Raw genomic sequence first — 26874 nt, forward strand, 5'->3', positions numbered from 1 at the left:
GGTATTGAACAACATAACCGACAGACTGAAGAAAACAGGTATGTTCTCGGCCGAATTATAACCTGTATATGAGTTAAACCAAGCTTCTAAAACTATGGTATACATTCTGCTGGTGGTAGTTGGATTACCTTTACTGATACTTAGACCAAATATTTATATCATTCATTTCCTAGGTAGATACAAGGGTGAGTTGTTCAAACACAACGATCTTTGATTCAAACAAACTATTCACTATGCAGTGAAAAATATTTGAAGAACTCCCAGGATAAGTTGATGACAGTTAACCAAAAAGTACTACTTATTTGCATCTAAAGGTGATACATTGATCTGTGAATTACACCAAACGCAATTTGACATGAAGCTTGTTCCAACTGCAAGTTGGGACACCAGCTGGATATGCGGATTACTATGCTCATCACAATGTATGTTGATGAAAGTGTACTTCTTTGCAATATATGTATTCACGCAGTAAAGGAATATTTTCCCGTCTGTTTTATTTAACTTAGAATATGGAAATACAATTTTTAAATAAAATTTTAATATGCCATTAATCTTCATCCTTCATCCAAAACCACAATATCAATAAATGTTTTTTTTGAGAAAAAGAGTAAAGTTATATCATAAAATGTCCAAATGTCTGTCAGTAGGAGGGTGCCTGAAAGCCTTACATTTACTGAGCTGGTACTTGTTTTGAAACATCTGAGAACCATCCCATTGTACCATTAGCTGTATGTTTAGGGTCAATGTCCTGCTAGAAGACGAACCTCCATCCCAGCCACATCCTTCTTTCCATCAGCTCTGACAGTTTTCTGGTTGCAGCTGAACATTAGCAAACTCAGAGCAATGCACCTTTTTATTTATATATGTGTATATTTGTATATTGTATATATGTATATTCTTTAATGCAAAAAACAAAAACCAGAGAGCAAAGTGTACCGGAGTCAAATTCCTTGTTTGTATGTATGAATTTGGCAATAAAGCTGATTCTGATTCTGATGCTACCATCATTATTCAGCATGGGGATGATGTGCTCATAGTAATATGAAGCTTCTCACTGCACATTTTTGGCATTTAGGCCAAAAAGTTCAGTTTTGTGTCATTTTTGGGCAATGGAATAAACATGCATCATTAAAGACTTCACACAACAGCTAAGGGACTTTTAAAGGTGACTGGTTGCAATAAATTATATTTAGCATATTAGACAAAATGGGACTGAGTGAATACAAATGCAAGTCATATTATTTACTTATAAACATTTTTGAAACCCATGCACATTTTCCACCCACTTCAAAGTCGTGTTCTGTGCTTTGTGTTAGTTGATTTAAATTAAAACTCCTGTCAGTCCAGCTCATTGCTCTGTGTCACCGACTGCACAGGGAAGGAGTCGAGAAACGTGTTTAATGTCAGTTAGAGATATGTTGTTTCACTGTTGACTGTAATGTGGCTAAATCTAAATCCAACAAATACACTCAACAAGACATTCACTGTCATGGATGTCAAACTTCTGTGATGCATGTTTAAACATTTTAGATATAAAAATACCTAAATCCTAAAATAAAGCAATGAATATCTAACCAACAAACTAAAAAGTGAACTGTAATAAGAGCTTAGGGTTATTGGGTTGGCCTTACCTTTATATGTGGCTTGGTGAATGACCTCTGAGTGAGGTGAGTGTTTAAAAAGTGATTACATTTTTAGATGCATTTCACATTATCAAAACCAAAGCAACTTCTGGTTCAAGCCAAATATGGCTTTTTTATCTCCACAGCAACCCGCGATGCGTCTCTCTGTGTCATCGCCAACCCAGCCTTCGTGGTGTACTCCTCCATAGTGTCCTTCTACGTACCCTTCATCATTACTCTGCTGGTTTATGTGCAAATTTATGTGGTCCTGAGAAAGCGCAGAAAACGAGTAAACACAAAGCCAAAGCGGCGTGTGTGTCAGCCTGCTGACACCGACGTAGCAACTTCACTGAGGGTGAGCAGCTTCAAAATTATGGTTTCTGTTTACAGCTCGGCAGCTTTATGGATTTAATATGAATGATTTACCTCTTTGTTACACAAGGGCTCTTTATTTTTATGTGCTATTTTACTGTTTTAAAATAACATTTTCTCCACACATTGCTTAAAGTAAACGTGGCTACGGACAATGCCCTGCATTTTAAAATATTATGCCTCGGCAAATCAATTTTTCTTTCAGCCCAATTACATCTGACAGTTTTACAACAGGCATTGTTCTACAGCTGACATCATGTTAAATTGCAACCCTTCATTAAAAGAAAAACATGAAGGATTGATTTTTCTTTACATAAGATCCAAAAATTTTAGTAAAAGGTACTTTCCTGCTATACAGTGCATTTTGACAGTGTTTTATAAATATAAGGATAATTCAATTCAATTCAAACACACTTTATTCATTCCAAAAGGAAATTAAGTGTGAAATGCACATTTATGATCAGTTATCAAAATGCATGATGAATAATGGTCTTAAATGAACTTTAGACTATTGATTTTCTCAAAATGGAGAAACTCGCAGGGACCTTTGTTGGGAGTAAAACTGCCAGTCAACAAGTGGAAACTGTATATTGGTAGGTCATTACAAGAATGTTTGAGAAGTAGAACATGATTAAAGGTTCACCTAGATTGTTAATGTTTAGATGAAAATTGTATTTAATTTAACAACTTATTACGATTTCAATGAAATTCATTTGGGTTTCAAAACAAATGGCAGATATTGGTGTTGCTGAACAGCATCTGTTTTCCCCGTAACTCTTATGTCATCCCATCCGACCTCACATGCAGCAATATTTATACGTCTGTTCATAGACAGGCCTTTGGTCAGTTGTTTTGACATTGTACCCTCTCCTGGCCTCACCCAGCTGTTTCTGTTGCAGGACAAGTGCACTCATCCAGAGGATGTGAGGTTGTGCACCATGATTGTGAAGTCCAATGGAAGTTTACCTGCCAACAAGAAAAAAGTGGTATGTACTTCTTTAAATCATTTGAGTCTCATTCAAGATTCTTCTTTTTAAAAAGCTCTAGAGTGGGTGTGGCATAGCAGTAGAGAGCGTGGCAAATAGCCAAAGTGGCTTGGTGTCCTGTGGAGCAATGAATCAAAACAGAAACGTTTCTGGCCAATGAATGAGCATGTTTTGAGGATGAAGAATAAATAACTCACTTAAGATAACACCCTGCATATGATGAAGCATGGTGGTGGCTCGGTGATACTCTGGGGCTACTTGGCTTCCCCTGGCACTGGATATGTGCAGAGTATGGGAATCAAGATGGAGTCAATCAACTATCAGGAAATGCTGGAAGAAAATGTCACACTGTCTGTAAGGAAGATAAACTTTGGGCATCATTGGACCTTTAAGCAAGACAATGATCCTACATCCTAATACACATACGCTAGACAAAATGGGGCCGCATCAAAAGCAACAAACATACTTCAAGGATTTGTAGACAAACCAACATACAATGAAGGAAAGAAGTGCGGCAGAGTGTTTAGTATTTTGGATTTTTGACTGGAGCAGAAAAAAAAGAGTCTAGAAATAAAGTAAATGAAAAGCCTTGGAAGCAGCGAAATGGCCTTCAGCATCATCTCATTCACTTATTTACTACTGCTGCTTTTACCTTAGCACATATAAATGAAACAATATACACTCTGCAACAATTCTTGACTCAGGCTTTCTACATAAACATTAATGAAACCCAAAGGTAAAACATTGGCATAAATACGTCTATGCACATGCTTGCTCAGAAGGAGCAATTGCTGTCAAGTTAATGACTCCCCATATAAAGGTTTGCCTTTTTGACTGCATTGTATTGCAACCAGGATTTAATTGAATGTTATGTAACTGAATTTAAATCTGTCTATATAATTGTACTGTATTGATCTGATTATTTATGTTTGGATATGAAGTGGACCTATTTGTCTTGTAAAGTGCATTGAGATGACATTTGTTGTAATTTGGTGCCATATAATTGAATTGAAATGGACTTTATTAAATACCCACACCTAAAGCATCTGGCTAAACACCACTTCATGACGCAGAACCCAAGAAGCCTTCTTAAAGTTTTTGGTGGTCAGTGCTTTTAAAGAAGCTATCTATAAGTTCTTACTGAGCACACTTCAGCACAATGCGTCCAGTGAGATTTTTTTTAATGGCAAGAACTGATGTGTACAAATTTACGCGCAACACACATAGCTTGCATACCCTGTTTTGCAGCGCTTGTATTTTAGATGCTCGCAGTAGCGTTTCCATGGAAGAACAACCCTCCTTTGTACACCTGGCACTCAACTAACTGACAGAACATGGAGGCAACATTGTTTTCACAACTTCCAGTAGTGCATTGCACACAGGACCCATCCATAATTTTATGCAGTCCATATCAATTATGTCAACAAATAGTTTCAAACCTAGTAGACACACATTTAAAAAGTCAGATGTCTTCTCCTAAATCAAGAGATGAAGCATATTCACTGCTACGCCAACAATTTTAAACAACCTCTTATTTCAATGAAAGGCCTTTTCATTGGACTTGAATTGACTTTTCAGCATTTTCTCTGCAGGGGTTGTACCTCAATGTTGCAGCATTTTGTGCAGTGCGAATTATCAGAACTAAAAAGTTGGATCCTAGAGCTTAGCAGGCTTTTATGCTTGTTTGATATATATAGATCAGAATTAATTGGTTCAATAAAACAACAAAAACACTTTCTATGAAAACAGCGAGATACTGGTCTGAGAAAGTGTTAAAAAGCAGCCAAGAAATGCCACAAAAATATTGCTCAAGGCAAATGTTCTCATATTACAAAAAAGGCTAGGTACTTGGAAGCAAATTATACAGAAATTACACCACACCTCTGTACAAGGCTTTATATTTATTACCTGTTATTTTAAATGTCACCCTTTTCTTCAATTGAGAAATCATATCTTGCTTTGCTTATCTTGGACTTCAGATTTTCATCAAAGATGCAGCCACTGACGGGGATGATTTGGAGCTGGATGAGCTAAACAACAGTGGCAGCAGCCAGAGGCAAAGACATCAGACACACAGTGCTCTTGGAGACACTCCGGCCACCAGCCACCAGCAGCTAATGCCCAGCAAGGCCAACGCTAGCCCCACACACCCTGAGGATGGCCACAAAGCAGAAAAGAATGGCGAGCCCAAGGAGGCCCTGGCTGACCCAGCACCAGTTGTAGCCAAAGCCTTCCAGACACAGGCCTTACCTAATGGCAAGACTCAAACCTCTGTCAAAAACATGAGCAAGAGGAAGATCTCCCAACAGAAGGAGAAAAAAGCCACTCAAATGTTAGCCATTGTCCTTGGTATGCTCCATCAATTTCACATTTCTTTACAACTTTTTATTTTGGAGTAAATATTTTGCATGTTTTGTAGGGTTTTCAGCAGTGAGCACAAAAATAAAAAGGCTTATCCAGCTTGATATTTTAGAGGAAACAGCTCTGATTTACTGCTATGTGTTTGATTGTTAAATCATTTATTCATTTATTAAACCTTTACAGGAGTCTTAAGTCTTTTTGGTATGATATGTTCTTAGATTCAAAGAGTGTCACACTGTGTATATGAGAGAGCACAGTCTATGTCACATAGCTCTGCACTTAAAACAAAGCTGTCTTTATCATCTTTAGCATGGTTAGCCTTACTTACAGTTGTCTATGTGTGTATTCCATGTAAAGATAATGTCTTAGATCCTTAATTTGACTATATTTCTGAAAGATGGCCAATCCATCATGTCCCATGGCAGACAGAAATTGCCTATTCAAAAGGATAAAACAGAGCAACTTTGCAGTAATGTGTTCAGCTCATCAGTACTCTTACTCCCCGCTGTCAGCCTGAATATACAGCCAACATGCTTCCTCAAAAAACAGTTTCCTTTACATTCTTTTATTTGATTTTAAACACCTAACAATACTAAAAATAGCTAACTTTGAGTCTTCAGAGAACAGGGTCAGCTGATGCTGAGAAGCATAGTGAGCAGAAGTCACCAATGTTCTGCAATTAATAGCTTCAGATTAGCTTAAGAACATTTTATAGAGAGCTTTGTGGAATAGGTTTCCATGGCTGAGCAGCAAGGCCCTAGAGCAGTGGAGACATTTGTCACTCCACATTGTCTAGTCTGGCAATCCAGTGGCCGAGTCTGGGTTTGGAAATTGCCAGGACAACGGCACTTGTTTTGCTGCATTGTGTGAAGTGTAATGTTTGGTGTGGAGGGGATTATGGTGTGAGGCTGTTCTTTTGGGGTAGTAGTTGACCCATTAGTGCTAGTGAAAGGACCCCTCAATGCTTGAGCATATCTTGACATTTTGGAAAATGTAATGCTCCTGACTTTTAAGGAACAATTTTCCTCCTCCAACTGCACACCAGTGCACAAAGCAAGGTCCACAAGGACATGTATAATCCAGTTTGGAGTGAACTTGACAGTCCTTCACACAATCCTGAACTCCACCTGATATAACAACCATGAGTTGGAGCCTTCTCCAACATCAGTGTCTAACCTCAGTAATGCACTTCACTAAGAAAGGTTTAAATTCACATAAACATCCTAATTATTTTTGTTTTTTAATTAAATGTACAGGATTCTTTATTAGTTTAACTAAAATGTATGCAAATTTGTCTGATTGAAATAACTAAGTGCTTTTCTAGCTGTGACTATTATTTTCATACTATATTTATTCATAAAATTATTTTGTATCTTTAAAATAAATTATGATAATTATTTTTAAAGGTATACTCTGAAACGACACTATATTGCTGCTTTTACTTTTGATTGTACTCACGTTTATATCACGACCAGAGACAGAGAACCCAAATTCAGCCAAACACAAAGTGAAACGTAAAAAGGTTTATTCAGTAACTCAGGATCAGAAACCAGGAGAACAGCAGTCAGCTTCCAGGAACCACTGAGGACAGAGAGACTAGTTAGTGGCTGAATAAAACTCAGGATTTACAAAGAGTTAGATAAAGCCACTAACCTTCTCAGTCTGGGGATGAGGTGCTGAATCCAGAGGAGGAAGTGATCCACAGTTAATGAGGAAGCGTCCAACAGACTAAAGTCGGATTGCCGACTGATCAAAATCCTCCGGGGAATCAGCTGAAGTTGTGACAGGAACACAGAGAGCTGTGATTGTCCTCCTGACAATAATTCCAGGCGGATTTGAGAGCCAGGCGGGCTGAGGCGTAAATCCAGGGACAGAAACAGGGTCGAATTCCAGGTCTAGAGGCGTAAGACAAGGGGGCAGGCAGAGGCAGAAAACAGAGTCGAAATCCAGAAATCCAATCCGTCAGACAAGGAGCAGGCAGGCAGGCAAAAATCCGTGATGACTGGGCCATCAGCAAGAAGCCGGGCGGGTGGAGGGGACCCGGAGGTGGGCCCGAAACAGGACACCACATAGGGCTTGATCTTGGACACGTGGAAGGTAGGGTGAACTCTCATGGTACGAGGCAGACGTAAACGAACAGCCACAGGATTGATGATCTTGGATATGGGAAAAGGTCCCACAAAACGAGGTGCCAGCTTATGGGAGTCAACCAGAAGCGGGAGGTCCTTGGTGGACAGCCAAACCTTCTGTCCCACTTGGTAGCTTGGAGCAGGGACTCTTCGACGGCTTGCTGTGCGTGTCCGCACCTCCGACATCCTGATCATGGACCTTCTTGCCTTTCTCCAGATGTGCTGACATCTTAGGGCTAAGGCCTGAGCGGAGGGAACCTCAGCTTCTTTCTCCTGGACTGTGAACATGGGTGGCTGAAAACCAAACACAACTTGGAAAGGGGATAACCCCGTGGCACTAGCCGGGAGGGTCTTCACATCATATTCAACTCAGGGTAAATTTTGAGACCATCTTGTTGCGTCTGACTCACAGTGCGCGAAGTTTGGCCTCCACCTCCTAGTTTCACCCACAGTCAATCCGACTGTGGGTGAAATCCTGAGGACAAACTGACTGGAATTCCAAGCAAGGAACAAAACTCTCTCCAGAAACGTGACACAAACTGGGGCCCTCTGTCCGAGACAATCTGTGGGTATGCCGTGAAGGCGAAAAACCTCACGTTCCAGAATGTCCCCCATTTCCTTGGCTGAAGCCAACTTCTTGAAAGGGACAAGGTGAACCATCTTAGAAAACCTGTCGATGAAAGTTAGCAGAACTGTGAAGCCATTTGATACTGGCAAACCTGTCACAAAATCCATGGCAACGTGGGACCAGGGACGAGGAGGAAGAGGCAGTGGATGTAAGAGTCCAGCAGGAGGGCGACGAGAAGACTTGACTTGGGAACATTGACTACAGGCTGTGACATAATCTGTAACATCTTTGACTAGAGATGGCCACCATAACTGAGTCCGGACCATCTGCAACGTCCTGCTGATACCAGGATGACAGAACAGACGTGAATTATGACATGAATCTAGTACCTTCGGTACGAGGTGCTCCGGAACAAAACATTGGTCAGGTGGGCATGAAGCTGGGACAGGGAGATCTTTGATGGCGTCTCTGACTTCTCCTTCCAGTTCCAGCATAGTGACTGAGAGTCTCACTGATTCTGGGAGAATGAACTCGTCCTCCCCAGTGCTCTGTGGTTCTGTGGGTTCCAGAATTCTGGACAGGGCGTCGGGTTTGCCATTCTTGACTCCAGGTCCGAAAGATAAGGAAAAGTTGAACCTTCTAAAGAAAAGAGCCCGCCTAGCCTGCCTGGGATTAAGGCGCTTTGCTGATCTCAGGTACTCCAGGTTTTTATGGTCTGTCCAAACAAGAAAAGGTTCTTTAGCCCTCTCTAGCCAATGCCTCCACTCTTCGAGAGCCAACTTGACAGCTAGAAGTTCTTGGTCCCCCACATCATAATTGCGTTCAGCTTGAGACAAAGTCCTAGAAAAGAAGGCACATGGGTGAATACGATTATCAGAACTTCTTTGGCTTAGGACTGCTCCAACCCCAGTGTTAGAGGTGTCAACCTCCACTATGAACTGCTTGTCGGGGTTAGGGGACAGTAGAACAGGAACTGACGTGAACAGGTTCTTGAGCTTGACGAAGGCTTTTTCTGCCGCCTCGTTCCATGCAAACTTGACTTTGGATGACGTGAGAGCGATGAGAGGGACGGCAACAAGGCTGTAATTTCTTATGAAATGTCTATAGAAGTTAGTAAACCCCAGAAATCTTTGAAGCTGCTTACGGTCAGTAGGAGATGGCCATTTCAAGACCGCCTTGACCTTGGAAGGATCCACAATGACTTGGTCAGGAGAAATGATGAAGCCTAAAAAAGATGTGGTTGTGGTGTGAAACACGCATTTCTCAGCTTTGACAAAAAGATGGTTCTGAAGGAGGCGAAGGAGGACAGCCCGGACATGATTTCTGTGGGTTTCCAGATCCTGGGAATAAATCAGAATGTCATCATGGTGTACAAAAACAAACTGACCGACCATGTCCCTCAGGACATCATTAACTAGGGCCTGAAAAACTGCTGGAGCATTGGTTAACCCGAAAGGCATCACACGGTACTCGTAGTGACCTGTGGGAGTGTTAAAAGCCGTCTTCCACTCGTCACCTTTCTTGATGCGGACCAGGTGATGAGCGTTTCTCAGATCCAACTTGGTAAATATCTTGGCTCCTTGAATTAGGTCAAAAGCAGTGTTCATGAGAGGTAGAGGGTAATGGTTTTTCATGGTTATGTCATTCAACCCCCTGTAGTCTATGCATGGTCTCAGGGACCCATCCTTCTTACCCACAAAGAGAAGCCTGCCCCTGCTGGTGAAGAAGAAGGTTGAACAATTCCTGCCTTTAGTGAATCTTCGACAGTTTTTCATAGCTTGGTTCTCTGGTCCTGACAATGGATACAATCGACCCCTAGGGGGAGATTTGCCTGGTAGAGGATCTATTGCACAGTCATAGGGTCTGTGTGGAGGAAGTGCTATGGCCCTGGACTTGTTGAAAACCTCCTTCATATTTGGGAGGCACTTTAGATAAATCGGAGTATGTCTCCACAATGTCATTTTCCGGAACATTGTCTGTGATAGCAGAGGAAAGACGTGGCCGAGCAGGACCTTGCCCAGCCCAAAATCTCTTGGGCTTGCCAGTCTATGTGAGGGTTGTGTTTTTGTAACCAGGAGGCCCCAAGAACAATGGGTAACTTAGGAGAATTGATGATCCTGAATGTGACTTCGTCCTGATGATTGCCCCCCAGTGTGAGTTTTATTACCTCTGTTATGTATTGTGAACTGTTGATGCTGTGGCCATCCAACGTCAGAACGTTCTGGGTACCAGACATGGGAATGAGCTTGATGTCAAGGTCTCTGGCAAACGACTCCTCCATAAACTCTGTGTCAGCCCCTGAATTAATAAACACAGACACTTGATGAGCTGTAGAAGACACTTGATGAGCTGTAGAAGACACTTGATGAGCTGTAGAAGACACTTGATGAGCTGTAGAAGACACTTGATGAGCTGTAGAAGACACTTGATGAGCTGTAGAAGACACTTGATGAGCTGTAGAAGACACTTGATGAGCTGTAGAAGACACTTGATGAGCTGTAGAAGACACTTGATGAGCTGTAGAAGACACTTGATGAGCTGTAGAAGACACTTGATGAGCTGTAGAAGACACTTGAATAGTTGTGGGAAAAGAGCATGAGGAGACAGACTGTGACTCTACTGTGACTTCGGCTCAGTAGAGTTCTCCTCACCTCTACTGAGCCTGGCCTTTTAATGGACATCTTAGAACAACATGACCTGGTTCCCCACAATAAAAACACAGATTGTTTTTCCTTCTTCAGGCTCGCTCCCCCACAGAAATCTTTGATCTGCTCAACTGCATGGGCTCAGGGTCAGAACATTGACCAGAAGGGGGCAGCAGATCTTTGGGTACTAGAAGGGGAACAAGACTGTGAGCTGAGGAGGGCTTAACCTCTCTATGACGTCTCTCCCTCCTCCTTTCTGTGAGCCGTAAATCTATATGGGTCGCCAGGTCCTCAAGTTGGTGAAGGGAGGCAGGATAGTCTCGGGTAGCCAGTTCATCCTTGATGTTTTCGTTGAGACCTTGGATGAATGCATCCATTAACGCATGTTCATTCCAATAACTGTCAGCTGCCAACAAATGAAAGTCAATGATATATGATGTGACGCTTCGCTCTCCCTGTTTTATGGAGAGTAAACCTCTGGCAGCTTCACGACTAGGAAGAACTGGGTCAAAAACCCTGATGAGTTCCTTGGAGAATGCGGCATAAGAAGCACACGTGACCGAACCATTCTGCCACTCAGCAGTGCCCCATTGCTTAGCCTTTCCAGAGAGCAGGGATGTAACAAACGCCACCTTAGAGCGCTCAGAAGGGAACGAAGAAGGCTGAAGCTTAAAATGAATCTCACACTGAGCCACTAACCTTCTCAGTCTGGGGATGAGGTGCTGAATCCAGAGGAGGAAGTGATCCAGACAGTTAATGAGGAAGAGTCCAACAGACTGAAGACGGATTGCCGACAGGGCCAAATCCTCCGGGGAATCAGCTGAAGCTGTGACAGGAACACAGAGAGCTGCGATTGTCCTCTTGACAATAATTCCAGGCGGATTTGAGAGGCAGGCAGGCTCAGGCTGAATAAACCAGTGGCTAGGCTGAGGCGTAAATCCAGGGACAGAAACAGGGTCGAATTCCAGAAACCCAATCCATCAGACAAGGAGCAGGCAGGCAGGCAAAAATCCATGAGGCAAGGCAAGGTCAGAGAACAAGATCAGTCAGGAGGGAACACTGGATAACTACTCACAAATGTTTTCAAAAATCTGGCACCGTCTGCCTGTCAGATGGCTGTATATAACTGCAACTCCACAGGTGTGTGGCATGACGGTGATTGCGCAGCAGCGCAGCAGCAGACAGGTGAAGCAGATGAGTTGATTGCATGAGTGAGAGCAGAGCAGGCAGACAGGCCAGAATCATAACAGTTTAGGTTTATTCACTAATCTTTAAGTTCAACATATTTTTCCAAACGTGATGAGTCATTGTGATTTCTTTTTTTATTTTTGAGCAGTCCTAATCAAACTTTTAGGGAGTGCTGCTTGAAACTAACGGCGAAACATCACACAACCATCAGTTTCAGGACACTTTTTCAGGACATTTTGTCTGTGTGCTGTTCCACATTTTTCTCCAACATCTAGTTGGCTGCCTGGATGAGCATTGTAAATGTTGCAGAATGATAAAAAAAAAAAAAAAAAGAAATCAGAAAATGACGCAAGAAACAGTAATGGTTTTCATACACAGAGGCCAAATAGTTTGTCTGCAAACCCATATTTGGGTCTAATATACAGTAAACTTGACTCTTCTCTGTTTTCATTCACTTTTTCTCTCACATTTACATTGTTTTCTCTCTTTCATCTCCTCAGGTGTATTCATCATATGCTGGCTGCCGTTTTTCATCACACATATCTTGAACACCCACTGCACCAAATGCAAGGTTCCCGCTGAGATGTACAATGCTTTCACTTGGCTGGGCTATGTGAATAGTGCTGTAAATCCCATCATATACACCACCTTTAATATTGAGTTCAGGAAGGCGTTCATTAAAATCCTGCACTGCTAAGCTGCAGCATCCCTTACAGATCAGACTGAGGGAGATGGTATAAATAAAGGGTTTAGCAAATACCTCATACTGCGAAAGGAAAATGCACCACATGGGAAGAAAACTGAAAAGTTACAAAAATACTGGAAGTATCTTCTTGGAAGGCACGTTGACTGTTTGTGTAAGTTGTTTGTGGAGTCCTGTTCTCCAGATAACTGAATGTAAAACAAGAAAAGTCTGTACCAACGATCTGTTTATGGAGAAAACAAAACTACCACTGTTCTCTAAAATCATTGTGAGTGTTATGTAAGGAGCCATCTGTGTATACCACACAAATGCAAGTAGCATACTGCTATTTATTGTATGTGTATTTTATGTTTTCATGATGGAAAAACATTATGACTTCAGTGTTCATTGCAGTGTTGATATCGATCCACTTGATCTTATCCTTTAAATCTATCACATGTTGGGAATGTGTGTCGAAGGCAAGATGTATTTTCTGTAAAATGTGACGATGCCAATATTTGCATTTTTGCATTTTATACACTGATTAGTTCACTATCAAAGATGAATTTTAATGAATGATATTACTGAGAAGTTTATTTAATGAATTCAATTCAAAAAGGGAAATTAATTATATGCAGAGTAATATATTTCAAGTGTTTGTATCTGTTAATTTAATGATTATGGCTAACAGCTCCAACCCAGTTCGGTTTCTAGGAAAATTTTAATATTACCTAATCCCAATGAAATGATTTTAAAAACAGAAGTGCTGGCTTACTGAAAAGTATGTCCATGTACTGGATGGTATATGCACTCGATACTTTGTTCAGGTTACTCCACAATTACTCTATACAGTTTAAGTCAGGTTTAAGTTAATCAAATACAGTGATACCATGGTCATCAACGCAGGTATTGGTTCTTTTGGCAGTGTCCTGCTGGAAAAGGAATTTAATGTCTCCATAAAGCTTGTCAGCAGAAAGAAGCATGACGTTCTTTAATATTTCATGGCAAATGGCTGCTCCTACTTTGGACTTATTAAAACACAGGGGATCAACACCAGCAGATGACCTGGCTCCCTAAATCATTAGGGACTATGGAAAGTTCACACTGAATCTCAATCAACTTGAATTCTGTGCCTCTGCACTCATCATTCAGACTCTGGGAGGTTGATTTCCAAATAAAATGCAAAATATACTTTCATCTAAAAACAAGGCTTTAGAACATGCCAGTCCACTTTCTACTAAGCCCTGGCAAGACACATCTGGGAACGGCTTAACACAAGCAATGCAACTCCTGTACCCCATTTTCTTGATACATCTGTTTGGAGGGGGGTTCACCAACCTAAGTTCCAGTCTGAACTAGTGCTAATGCTTCCTTAGCACCACGTCTTTGTGTTTCTTCCACTGTAAGGTGAGGCCCTGGCACTGGTACTAACGTTGAGCTGGGCTACAGGAAAAAATAGCTTTTGTTAGAAGCTGAATTCATGCATATGGACGCCAACAATCAGTCAAAATGTTGTGAGCTTCATGTTTAAAACTTTGGAGTTAGTTATCTTTTTGATCTGTTTCGTTTAATCAAAAGTCAGAGTAGCATTAGAAAAACACCAACTTTGCTGACTTAAAACTTTATTTCCATATTACCTTACACAAAGTTTTACTCGGTCAATGTGCTGCATAGAGCTGCACTTACAGCCAATAGTTTCTGCAGAAATACCAATATCTTTTCTACCGCTATCTTTTAATTTTGCTAGATGATGTGTATAAATCTGGCTGCAAATGTTTTCATTGAATCGTGTTTCAGAGCACAGTACTGCTGATTACATTTTGATAAAATTAACATGGTAAAATCAGGGCATTTGTTTGCACAAATACTGAGAAAAAACAATATATTTTGTGAAGTCAAACCACCACCATGTACTACGATGCTCCAAAAAGTTCATAAAAACCAGAGGATCAAAAATTTACTCAGTGACATTATTATTGTTCATACAGACACAATGACATGACTATAAGTTGGCTCTCCAAAACCAAAACGGTTCTTTTTTAAAGTAGAACCAGTCCAGAACAGGTTCTAGCACAAACATTTTGGTGGAACCTCTTTGGTGGAAAATCCGTACTTGTTTCTTGTTTACCTTTTTCTTACGCACTTTTTCCTTCCACTTAACTTTCCTTCAGTACGCTTAGATGCAGCACTACATCACCCTAACAAAACATTTGTGTATTAAAAAAAACTTTTTTACTGGTCTTTAAATCTTTAAATTGAGGAACTAAGTATTGGGTTTTAATTGGCTTTAAGTCATAATCATCAAAATTAACAGAAATAAAAGATTGGGTTATATTATTCTTTCTATAATGACTCTATATTTGAGTCTTATGTCTTGATTTGAAATGTTGATTAAATTAATTGTTTGATAGTATTTTATTTATTTTGATGCATGTATTATCATTATTAATGTTATTTTTTTTATTTCCTGTATTGTACATAGTTTTCTTAACACATCTTCTGTGGATATATGCCTGCAATGGAAATGTGATGCATGCTACACTGCTCCTCTACTTGACTTTTCATGAAATGTATATTACAAAAATAGAAAAAGATCTCCAATAAATGAAAATAAAATGTATAGTTAAGTGCCACACAAATGTCACTTTTTATTGTATGTGTCAACACAAACTGAGTTATAGCTCAAACTTGTCACTGTTAGGTGGTATTCATTTGATTAATGTAGCTGGTTTTGCATTGCTGCAGCTGAGTTTTTTCATGGCAAACTAATGACCTGTATGTGGAGTTTGCAGCTTCCAGGTTTAATTATTTGGATGTGTGTATGCCCCAAAGCTGCTCCCCAGGGGTTTTGCAAGTGAAAATGAGGTTAAGTCAATGGAACAGAAACAAAAGCTGCTGCAATAAATCACTGAATGGTGTTCAGAGTGACATATTTGCAATATATACAGTACAGTCTTAAAGACATTATCAATAAGAGCCACAATGTTTTCAAGTAGCCCTTTGCAAAGAGAGGTAGCACAATTCAAGATGTTGCAATATTTCTGTATTTTACACAATATTATGAAAATGGAAACCCGTAAAAAATCTGTTTTAGCATTTTGCCTCTTTTTGGCCATGCATAGACACCTGACATGACCAATATATTGATGCTTGGTAGGTGGGCGGTGCTAATGTTTTAAACACCTACTACAAATCATCTCTCTCTTTAGCTTTGAGTGGCCATATTTGAAATCTTTATATTTCAGATGGTTAGCTTTTCCTGAGATTGCTTTTGAAGTTTTGTTTTGAGATTTCTTAACCAGGTGAGAGGTGCTAACAAAGAGGAGAAGTTTATCAGAACCTAAAACTGTCTATTTGCTCCAACTCTGTTGTGGAGAAACATGCCATCTTGGTTGTTTCAGTTAATATGTCTGGAGTGATGATTGCCTCTTGATGTGAGATCTCACATTTTCTTTTCATAAAATTGCTCAAAAATACTTATCTTTGTGCTTTAACTTTTTGTAAATGTAAATCTCTTAACGACACTGAAAACCGATGTAAGGTTAGAGCAATTTTAACATATCTGACATTGTTACCTCTGAAAAGCATTTATGTGTTGGTTTTGTTTGCTTGTTCAAGAATAACTGTCTAACACTATTTTCCTAATCAAAATCAAAACATGGTTATAAAATATTGGTTAACAAAAAAGTTATTTGCCTCACAAAATTTACTTTGAACACTGTTAAACAGTTAAACAAAATTAAAGTAAAAACGGTTAATAAGATGTAATGCTGCATCTTGAAAGTTGAAGCTAGGATCTGTGAATGATGTCTTACTCGACTTGAACATGTTCTTGTCATGAATTGAAAAACAAGCAGGTTTTGCTATTTATTGTGGTGCTAACTACTAGTACAAATATCAGCCCATAATGTATTTCAATCCTTTTTGTGCCTTTAAACACTAAAGAAATATGATAACAAAAAGAGGTTGTTTTATTAAGATAAATGAACTGCAACTTTTTTGGCTGGAATCAAACTTTAGAGGGTGTACTTGTATTTCCAACTGGGAACTTGGAAAATAGAGAACACACTATTACTTCCAATAGCACAATATTTAATTCTAAGTGTACCTTTTCGTCACCCAACTGGCTAGCCTAACTAATCAGGTTATCAGACGTAGAGCTGCACAGTATCAAGGAAAACATGTAATTGTGATACTATTGCTGAATATTGACTTTATCAATTACAATTAACTGACATTTTCATGACTGTTTTCTTTCTTTTCCTTCATTATGTCCTCATCACTCTTTGTGACCTTCTGTATCTCAGTCACTGAAGTTGTACATCAAATATAGGGCCAATCAACTGGCCAAAATTATTATTGGCAAGTAGAATTTTTATGCATAGTATGCAAATGGAACACTGGTCACTCTGCTGGGAAGAACACGACCAAGAGGGAGGAGGTTCTCCTGTGCACGATGCCTTCTGCAGATCTTAGCATACTGTTGTAGAGCATGCAGCATTTTTACCTATAACATTTATAAAATTATAGCATATAACCTGCATATCTTTGTATAACCTTTCAATTAAATTAAAGTATGGTTTTCGTCCCAGCCGTGGAACACTGGACCAGCTCTATACCCTCTACAGGGTACTCGAGGGTTCATGGGAGTTTGCCCAACCAGTCCACATGTGTTTTGTGGACCTGGAGAAAGCATTCGACTGTGTCCCTCGTGATGCCCTGTGGGGGGTGCTCCAGGAGAATGGAATCAGGGGCCCTTTATTAGGGGCCATCCGGTCTCTGTACAAGCAGAGCAGGAGTTTGGTTCGCATTGCTGGCACTAAGTCGGACCTGTTCCCGGTGCATGTTGGACTCCGGTAGGGCTGCCCTTTGTCACCGGTCCTCTTCATAACTTTTATGGACAGGATTTCTAGGCGCAGCCAAGGGCCGGAGGGGGTCTGGTTTGGGGACCAGAGGATTAAGTCTCTTCTTTTTGCAGATGACGTGGTCCTGCTGGCCCCCTCTAGCCAAGACCTACAGCACGCACTGGGGCGGTTCGCAGCCGAGTGTGAAGCGGCTGGGATGAAGATCATCTCCTCCAAATCCGATAAATCCGGATAAACGGAAGACGACGAGTACGAGTACGAGTATATATACATACACACACACAATTTTTATAAATTCTTCTGAGGACTTTCAAAAAAATATATGCTTCAATAATATTAATTATTCCTACAATAAATAAGCAACAGAAAACGGTTTTGGAGTTACCTTCAGCAGCAAGAAGTATCCCTAATGGCAAAGCTCCAGGACCTGATGGCTTCCCTGTAAATTCTACAATTACCTTCCAACACATGGTCACAGAATTTCAGGAAACCTGGATACACTTCAAACATGAATTGTGCTTACATGAAGCCGGATAAAGATTCCTCACTTCCATCTAGTTGCTGCCCATTATCACCTATAAATGCAGCAAGACATTGGCCACAAGGTCTGAAAAGGTAGTCCCTTATATTATGTATATCCTGACCAGACTAGATTTATTAAAAGTATTACTAGAAGACGCATCAACCTAATAGACTTCTGCAACATCTAAAATAAAAACAGTTTTATTCGTCATTAGATGCTGAGAAGGTTTATTGGAAAGTTGTATTTGCTACCCTACCTACATTTGGACATAATTGTTTGTCATGGATCGGATTATTACATGGCTCACCCAATGCTTGTACCAAATGACTGGATTTCTCAGAACTTCAATCTTGAAAGTGGCATCAGAGAAGGTTGTCCACTTTCCTCCTTACTGTTCTCTATATTCCGTGAACCACTGGTGGGTGCAACTCGTCAAAGCAGAAATATTTATGGAATTTGAACAGCTAATAGAATCCACAAAAATGTTGTATCTACTGATGATGTGTTGCTCTTTCTGGAAAATGCAAACTCCTCTCTTACAGAGACAATACCAGCAATAAATAGGTTTTTAACAATTTCAGATTAATCAATTAATTGGAACAAATCAAAGGCCCCCCTATCTCTTCCAATAATCATTTCTCTCCAACCATTCCTTTACAGATTGGAAACATCAGGTACCTGGGCATCAATATTTCTAACAGACTAAATGACTAATATAATTATATCCCATTACTCAAATTAATAGATGACCTCACACGGTGGAGAACTCTCCCTATCTCCCTCATGGGAAGAATGTCTGCAATTAAAATTAAGGTCCCCCCTAAAATAAACCTGGGTCCACTGCTTGGATTCTATCATATCTAAATTCATTTGAACATCTGAACCTCCACACATAAGTTTAAAAACTTTACAAAAGGCTAAAGGTTTAGGAGGAATGGGACTTCCAAACTTTTATAAATATTACCTGGCAAATAGATTACAATATATCTTAAAATGGATTTAGAAAAATCCATCAGAATATGGAGAGAAATTGAACAAACGCTGTGTAAGGAAATCTGCATCTCAGAAATTCCATTTATCAGCACATCTATTTTAAACACATCAATATATGTACATCTCTGATAGCCTAGTGGGAATATTTCAAAATGAATAGATCTTCAATTCTCCCATGCAGACGAACAACCATTTAGAACAACCCAGACATCATGCAAAATAAAAGGGCTCTTGACCTTTAAACATGGAACGGTAAAGAGATAAATCAGAGGAAATATTTATTGGAAAATATTTCATAACCTTTAATGTTTTCAAAGATTTATATGGCATTCCTAAAAATGTTCCTGAAAACGTTTTGAATGTCATCAACTAAAATCTATTATCCAATCCAATTTTCAGATTAAACAAATAAACATAGAACTTCCTCTAGTAATAACTAGCTTCTTTAAATTTCAACCCCCAAAGTTACTTTCTAAAATCTACAGAAAACGTTCAGATGTAGATTTAGTAATCTCTTTTTCTATCAGTTAATGGGACATCAATTTAACTATTGGAGTAAAACTTGGACGAACGCTTTTAAATGACCCAAAATGCCAACCTTCAGCTTATACAATACAAAATAAATTATAGAACGCACAACACAGGACAAAGGATGTTCCAAATGGGTGTCCCACTTAGTAACACATGTCCAAAGTTTTATCCGATGACTACCTCCATGCTCTCTGGCATTGTCTGCCTGTCAAAGGCTTTTGGCAAAAAATATGTGAAGATATCAACATGCCAAAAGTATGCAGTCCTTGTCTGGCCCTCACTTTGCCTGCTTGGTGACATCACAAAAGTGGATTCGAATATAAAAAAAATGGCACACCCATCTTGCAGTTCTAAGCATTGCAAAAACAAAAACAACGATACTTAAGAACTGGAAGAAATAAAAGAGTTTAAAAATATAAGATTGGAAGACAGTTCCAATCTTGTCTTGAAGAATGGGTTAAAATCCCACCTGAGCAGTGCATATGACTTATTTCCCCATAAAAGAGATGTCTTTAAGATGTCATTACCAAAATAGACTTTTCCACAAATATTTGGAGTATTTAATTTATTTCTGTATTTACGTTTATTAATTGCTCCATGTGTCATTCCAAATCTTTAACCATAACTGCATTTGTGGACTATTTTACTTTGATTTCTTTGTATGTGTGGATTACTTGGGTTGTTGCAAATGTATTTACTGAGAAAAAGGGGGATGTGTTCAAAATTTACTTTACTTGCTATAAATGTATTTGCTAAATTTCTGTATTGATTTGCATGCTATAAACTCTCTCTTAATTCTCTGGTTTGCTCCCAACTTCCTGTGACCACCTCCAACTTCAGAACTCCAAATTCCCAAGTCGACTCCTGAAACCCTGGTGGATTCATTATGGGTTCTTGATCCTCAGCAGAAGCGGCTAATTTCTAGCATTTACAGCCTTATCAACTCTGCTGTTGACGCCCTGGGGCCTGATCCTAAGGATTCTTGAGAGCTAGAGCTTGGAATTGCACTGCCTGATGATCGTTGGCAACAAGCTTTCAGTTAGTTCATTCCTCTTCAATCTTTGCGAGGCACGGCATTTTATGCCTGGTTCACACTGTAGGATTTTTATGCCAAATCTGACCCAATCTTCCCCTTCTGATACCGGATCATCATGATGGCTCTGAAGATTATCTTTAGAAACATTTGTGCTGTGTGTGGTGTGTTAAGAGTGATCTTGTCTGCTGGGAAAGATGTCGGGACCGCTATGACATCATATTCAACATGTTGGAGTGGCCCGATATCCTAGTGTGTGGGGTGTTCCCCGACGACAAAGCCTGTTGAATGTGACATGTGGCCAATCAGAAAGCGAGGTGTCAGAAACACGGAAGGGAATTACTCTGAGCTCATATTTGATCTTGAGAGGGTTTGGACACCACACTGAAGGACCAAACCTGTTAAACCGATGATTTTTTATCTTCGTGGGGGGTCTCTCAGGTTTAGAAAATCAGCCGACAATTTTAAAATCTTGCCATGTAAACCAGGCATTACAGTGTAAAGTTGTATATAAAGTTCACTACATTAATTTGAGACCATCTCGGATATACTATAACATAACTGACTCATTTAATAGGTGCAAACAGTCTCCAGCCAGCCGTTCCCATATGTTTTGGTTCGTCCCAGGCTTGTCACATTCTGATCTGAAATCTTCAAAACTCTTAGGAGAGCATATTACACTACAATCTCCTTGAACCTCTCCTGGCTTTATTAGGCACACCCCTGCAGCCCTCTAAAGTCACACAGACAGTTCTTGTCTTTCAACACCAGGCTGGCTAGGTGACTAATACCGCTTAATTGAAAAAACTCTCAACCCCTATTCTATAGCAGGTGGATAAAAGAGGTTTTACTGTCCATTAACCTTGAAAGGCTTAGATTTTCACTCACTGCCTCCTCAAACGTATAGAAAAACCTCGGTTACCTCTCTTCAGTCATTTTGAATCTCTAACTGTGACAACTGAGCCCTTCTTTTTATTTTGTTTCTCCGATTTTTTTAACTCACGCATTTCAATATTTTCCTTATTTCGTATTTGTGGTGAGAACTATTCTCTGTTGGATGGGGTGGGACTGTGGGAGGGGGTAATAAACTGTAAAGAATAGAAGTCCTCTCTGTCACGTTGTACTTCCATGTTGCTGCCTGCGAAATTGCTTCCAACAAAGAAAGGTAACGAAAAAAATCCTGTATTTATTTGACATATGAATTTAGTCAAACCTTAATGAAAATGACTTATTAGTGTAACCATGTGTAATATGAGTTATTAAAAAGAGCAGTTTATACTGACAAAGCCAGACACACTACACATGTAGTGTATAGTTATATTCAATAAATTAGAATATGCATCCCAATGAGGCTCATTTGTCAAATAAAAAGTAACTTTTAAAAATAACAGTTAAGCAGATATAAGTCCACATTTATTTATTAAAATTCTTACTTGTCTGTCTGATGTAATATTCTAATCTTAATTGTTGTGTTTTCATTGGCTGTGAGTGGAAAATCATCATAATTAATAGATATACAGGCTTGAAAACATCTGTTTGTGTGTAATTAATCTATATAAATTGTTTCACTTGGTGAACTGAGATAATGAAATAAATGAACTTTTCAATATTATTCTAATTCTACTTTTGTTCCTTTTTCCTCTCAGTCTATCAACAGCTTAGTTGTTGAACCCACCATTTTTGTTGTTGCCGCAGGGCTAAGCCATGCTTTTGATCACATTTCTGATTGTATTAGGGAAACATTACAATATTGGCCATTTGGTTCCAGGCATCAGTCTCCCTGAAACTCTCTGGGCTCCAGTTAAAGGATTACTGAAGCTCCTTTCTACTTGTTTTAGCCACAACGCTCACACCTCCTCTCTCTGGTCTCTCTGTATCCCAAATATTTCCTAATGCCGCATGCTGAAATGACACATGACCTGGCTGTGATACTCTCATTTACAACATTTATTGCTTGGTCTGCTGTGTGGAGTATTAAAGATGGGGTAAAAAAAAAAAAAACAAGAAAGGAACCTTGGCAGTGTCCTTTGAATGAAGTAAGTGGTTGCAATATAAAACATGGGGTCTCTATGAAAGCCTTTGTTATGTCTATCATCCATATATTTCTTCTGCCTTTTTCTCCAGTGGATGTTTTTCCCTCATCCCCACAGAACAGTTTATAATTCTGTTCTTCATACTGCGAGACAAGTCAAGAAATACTGCTGGAAGTTTGAGTAAGATACTTAAAATATGCTGTTGTTAGAGCTTTATGTTTAAGTTACAATAATTAGGTCATGAAAGCATTTCTACATGTTTTATAAAAACAGTTTATGGAAAAATGTTTAAGCTGGAGTTTGAATGCTTATTGGGTAGTGTGTGTTTTGAGTCTTCACATCTGAATTTAGGGAGCAAAGACAGTTGCAGAAAAGTAAAGAATGCAAATACTGGAAATATTATAGACAAGAGGAAGTTGGTGAAGAAAATTTAAATACGGAACACAAACATACTGAACACAGAGAATAAGAATGTAGAAGAGGTCAGGAGCTTAAGAAATGCAACGCAAATCATTTTCTGTATATGATAAGTAAAAATAAAGCACAGCTCAACAAACCTCACGACAGCACTCAGCACTCAGTTTGACAACTATGCATTTTTTGCCTTTCTTGCAACATTTTTGCATGACTTTGGAATAACTTTGCCTAGCCTTGCATTCAAATTTCTTTTTCTTTCCCAAATTTTTTTTTCATCTCCCAATCAATGTCAAAAGCTGCAGCATTGGTCCAATCCCATTGTAGGATTTGATTCTGCAGAAGAGGATGATGTGACACTTCAGAATAATGTTTTTAATACTCGTTTTGAAAGGTCAGGCTCTGACAGTATGGCCACAGGCTCAGAGTGCAGCAATTCTTTCTTGCAGTGGTTGGTAATGCAGTGGTAAGGATGGGGTTATTGCTCGCAATGCAGCTGAATTTATTAAATCTTTTCATTTCTAAATCACTCTACAGGGGGTTTGCTTTACAGCTCTTTACTCTAGAGATTAAAGAGCTTTAAAAGCATATATACAGTACAGTAAAAGTAGTATTTGCCCACATACACATTTCCTCTGTTTTTGCTGCTTTCCCACACTTTAATGTTTTTGAGTAAGTAATTTGAATACAAGGCACAGATAATCTGAATAAATTCAAGAAGACGTTTTCCAATGATGATGTAATTTACTGAGAGAAAAGCTATCTAAACCAATCTGGCCCTATGTGAAAACCTTATTGCACCATAAACCTAATATCTTCTTTTTCCAACCCTGACAACGACTATAATTACATTGCTGTGCAAACATTCTCCCCTTTGTTCATTGTTGAATTGTTTTAATTCAGCCAGATTGTACGGTGTGTCTGTCAAGTTTTGGTATTAAAAGACCCAAGTGCAGAGACTTGCTGTCGCAAAAACAAAGTACTTTAACAATGAAAAATGATGAGGAAAGAGGGGTCGCAAGAGGAACAGGTCATGGAGCACGGGAAGAGTGACAGTCAGGATAACGGGGCAACAACGGAACACGGCAGTAAAACGGAAGAATACAGTTAATAACACTGAGGCAGCGGTGGAACATGACAAATGAACCAAAAGAGCTAATTAATAGAAACATGGGGTGGTTGTGGTAGATTGAAGGCAGGGAAGCTGAGAGAGGGAGACTAATTAACACAGAGGGAGCTGAACTAAGAAAGAAAGATAACTATAAACCAAGGTGGAAAATATATTAATACTGATCCAAGAGAAATAAATCCAAAAATACAAAGAACAGAACAGAATAATAAACTAAGAAACTAAACACAAAGTAATGAACTGATATGGAAACACCTTAATAACCACAGTGAACACAGAGAAATTAATATGGCAAGACCTAAAAAACTTAAGAAGGAAACAATTAAAACACAAACATCCATGGATCGTGACAATGTCAACCATGAATTGTACTGCAAAATGTGATGCTAAAGCAGCTCAATCCGTCTTAATGGTTCCATCTTTTACAACAGGTCACCTGGGACCTAAAAGAGCATAAGACCAGTGTACCAACACCAGCATGTTTGACTGTCAGTATGATGTGTTTTTTTCTGATCTGCTGTGTCAATTTTATGCTAGATGCAATAGGACGCATACCTTTTAAGGAGCTCCACATTCATCTAACGAGCCCACAAAACGTCTTCCCAAATGTCTTGGGGATCATCCAGATGTTGTTTTTCCAAATGTAAGACAGGTGTTTGTGTTCTTTTGGTTAGCAGTTTTGGTCTTGAAAGTCTCCCATGGATGGTATTTCTGATCAGTCTTTTTCTTACTGTTGAATTATGAACTCCTGCCTTATCTGTGCCAAATGAGGCCTGTAGTGCTTTAGATGATGTTCAGGGTGCTTTTGTGACCTCCAGCCTTACCTGTCAATCTATTCTTGGAATACATATGGTTGGCAGACCACTCCTGGAATGGTTCACTATTGTTCCAGATTTTGTATACTGTGGATAATGGCTCTCATTGTGGTTTACTGGAGTCCAAAGGCCTTGGAAATAGCTGTGTAAAATACTGAAACAACTAATACATTTTAGTTAGATTTTTTTTCTATCGGGTCTTACATTTCTTTAGACCAGGGCATGATGTGTTGCTTTTTAAGATCTTTGTTGCCTAATTCATGTTACCAGACAGGTTTCATGTAATGATTTCAGCCCACGGGTCTCTCACTAATTGGGCCTGATTTGGGCTACTGAAGGTGAAATAAGTCTTTAAAGGAATTGTGATTAATTAGAGAAAACGTATTATTTAACAAAAGGGATAATTACTTTTTCACATAGTGCCATGCTTGTTTTAATAGTTTTTTTTTTTTTTCATTAATAAATAATCATCATGTGAAAATTGCCCACATAGGCTAAATAATACTGAATGTGGTATTTACACAAATCACACAGTTGAAAACATAATGTCAGAAAGAGCAGTGAATTATACAGTACATACACTATATTGCCAAAGGTATTTGTCTGCCTACATAAGATTTAATGACATCCTATTCCTAATCTAAAAGGTTGAATTTGTTGATGGACCCACCGTTGCCAACAATAGCAACTTAAACTATCCTGTAAACATCTTCCACAACATTAAGGAGTGTGTTACTACTTAAATGAGAAAACCAGAACTGCAGCCCCCGCTCTAATTCATTTCAAAGGTGTTCAAGAAGGTAGAGCTCAGGACTTGACGCAGGGCAGTCAAGGTTCTCCTCAGCAGACTTTCTAGACCTCCAGCCATGGAAGTGATTGGAACACAGGAATTCATTTGGTGGTGTGACCCAATACATTTGGTAATATAGTGCATATAAATAAACAATGGAAGAGTTTGCAGACATGCAAAAATAGACATCCAAAGTTTTTAGGTGCAGGTCAAGTGCTTAATAACAAGCAAATCATCATTACCCAAAGAAAAACACAAAAAGGTTTCAGAAAAGAAATGTTTCATTTATGAAAAGACAAGATTTATTCCTAAAAAAACATAAAGTCTCAACTAACAGACAAGTGTTTCAGTATGAATTTTACCACAATGTTTGATTAGTATTGAATTTCATCCCTAAATCCTTTAGCTTTCCATTTTTACCTAAAACGTTTTGATTTGCGAAGTTTATCAAAAACATTATTTTTCCTTTTAACATATCACAAAACTAGCTTGTTTGCATTAATCACAAACCTAAGTTGTGTTGACTTTGACTGAACCATTGGCCTGGAAATTTGAAGGTTTGAACTACTAATGAAGATACGAAATAGGTAATTCTGCATACAAATGAAATGCAGCAAAATATTTTAGTAAGGAGTGGTGGTCCTAATATTAAGCCTGGAGGAACACTGCATACACTAATAGGTTTTTCCACCTAAAAAGAATCTAAATTGAATGAATTCCATATAACCACACTAGTGCTTTTATAGTATATTAGTCAAAATGTTTGTCATATGGAAAAGTGAGCAGTTTCACTGTATTCTTAGTTAAATGTTGAAGAAAATCTAAATTTTAATGAATTAAAAAGCTGACAATTGCTGCTTTTATTCACGGGAGCCTGTATTTATTATCCATCTTATATACTTATAACATAATAAACAGCAACTTTTCCTGTTTAATAAAAGGCATCATTACTTTCCTTACTTTTAAGGGAAGTCAAGTATTAACCCTTTAAAGGATGAGTCAACAGCATCTGTCATTCGTAACTGTTGTAAAAAATCAAATACATCCTGATAGCACATTGGTATTCTCAAACATCTCAGTAAAGCATTACATTCTTTTTTTTTAAAGCACCTGAGGGAAGAAAAATTGTAAGACAAGAAATATATTGCAACTAGATTTTTTTTTTTTTTATATATTTCTTGTCTTGTTTATTCTC

General features: G+C 39.0%; 1 protein-coding gene across 1 annotated transcript in view; it reads left to right on the top strand.

Annotated features, from left to right (window-relative positions):
* The window catches only part of drd2a (dopamine receptor D2a), a 108171-nt gene extending 92985 nt beyond the window's left edge, over positions 1-15186 (top strand). The window contains exons 5-8 of the mRNA XM_047390678.1: positions 1769-1977; positions 2894-2980; positions 4960-5329; positions 12372-15186. Of these exons, the coding sequence (XP_047246634.1) occupies positions 1769-1977; positions 2894-2980; positions 4960-5329; positions 12372-12568 (863 nt within the window). The 3' untranslated portion in view covers positions 12569-15186. The remainder of the gene's footprint in view (positions 1-1768; positions 1978-2893; positions 2981-4959; positions 5330-12371) is intronic.
* Positions 15187-26874: the final 11688 nt, after the last annotated feature.

The sequence above is a fragment of the Girardinichthys multiradiatus genome, chromosome 18 (assembly GCF_021462225.1).
Source record: "Girardinichthys multiradiatus isolate DD_20200921_A chromosome 18, DD_fGirMul_XY1, whole genome shotgun sequence".
Classification (NCBI taxonomy): Eukaryota; Metazoa; Chordata; class Actinopteri; order Cyprinodontiformes; family Goodeidae; genus Girardinichthys; species Girardinichthys multiradiatus.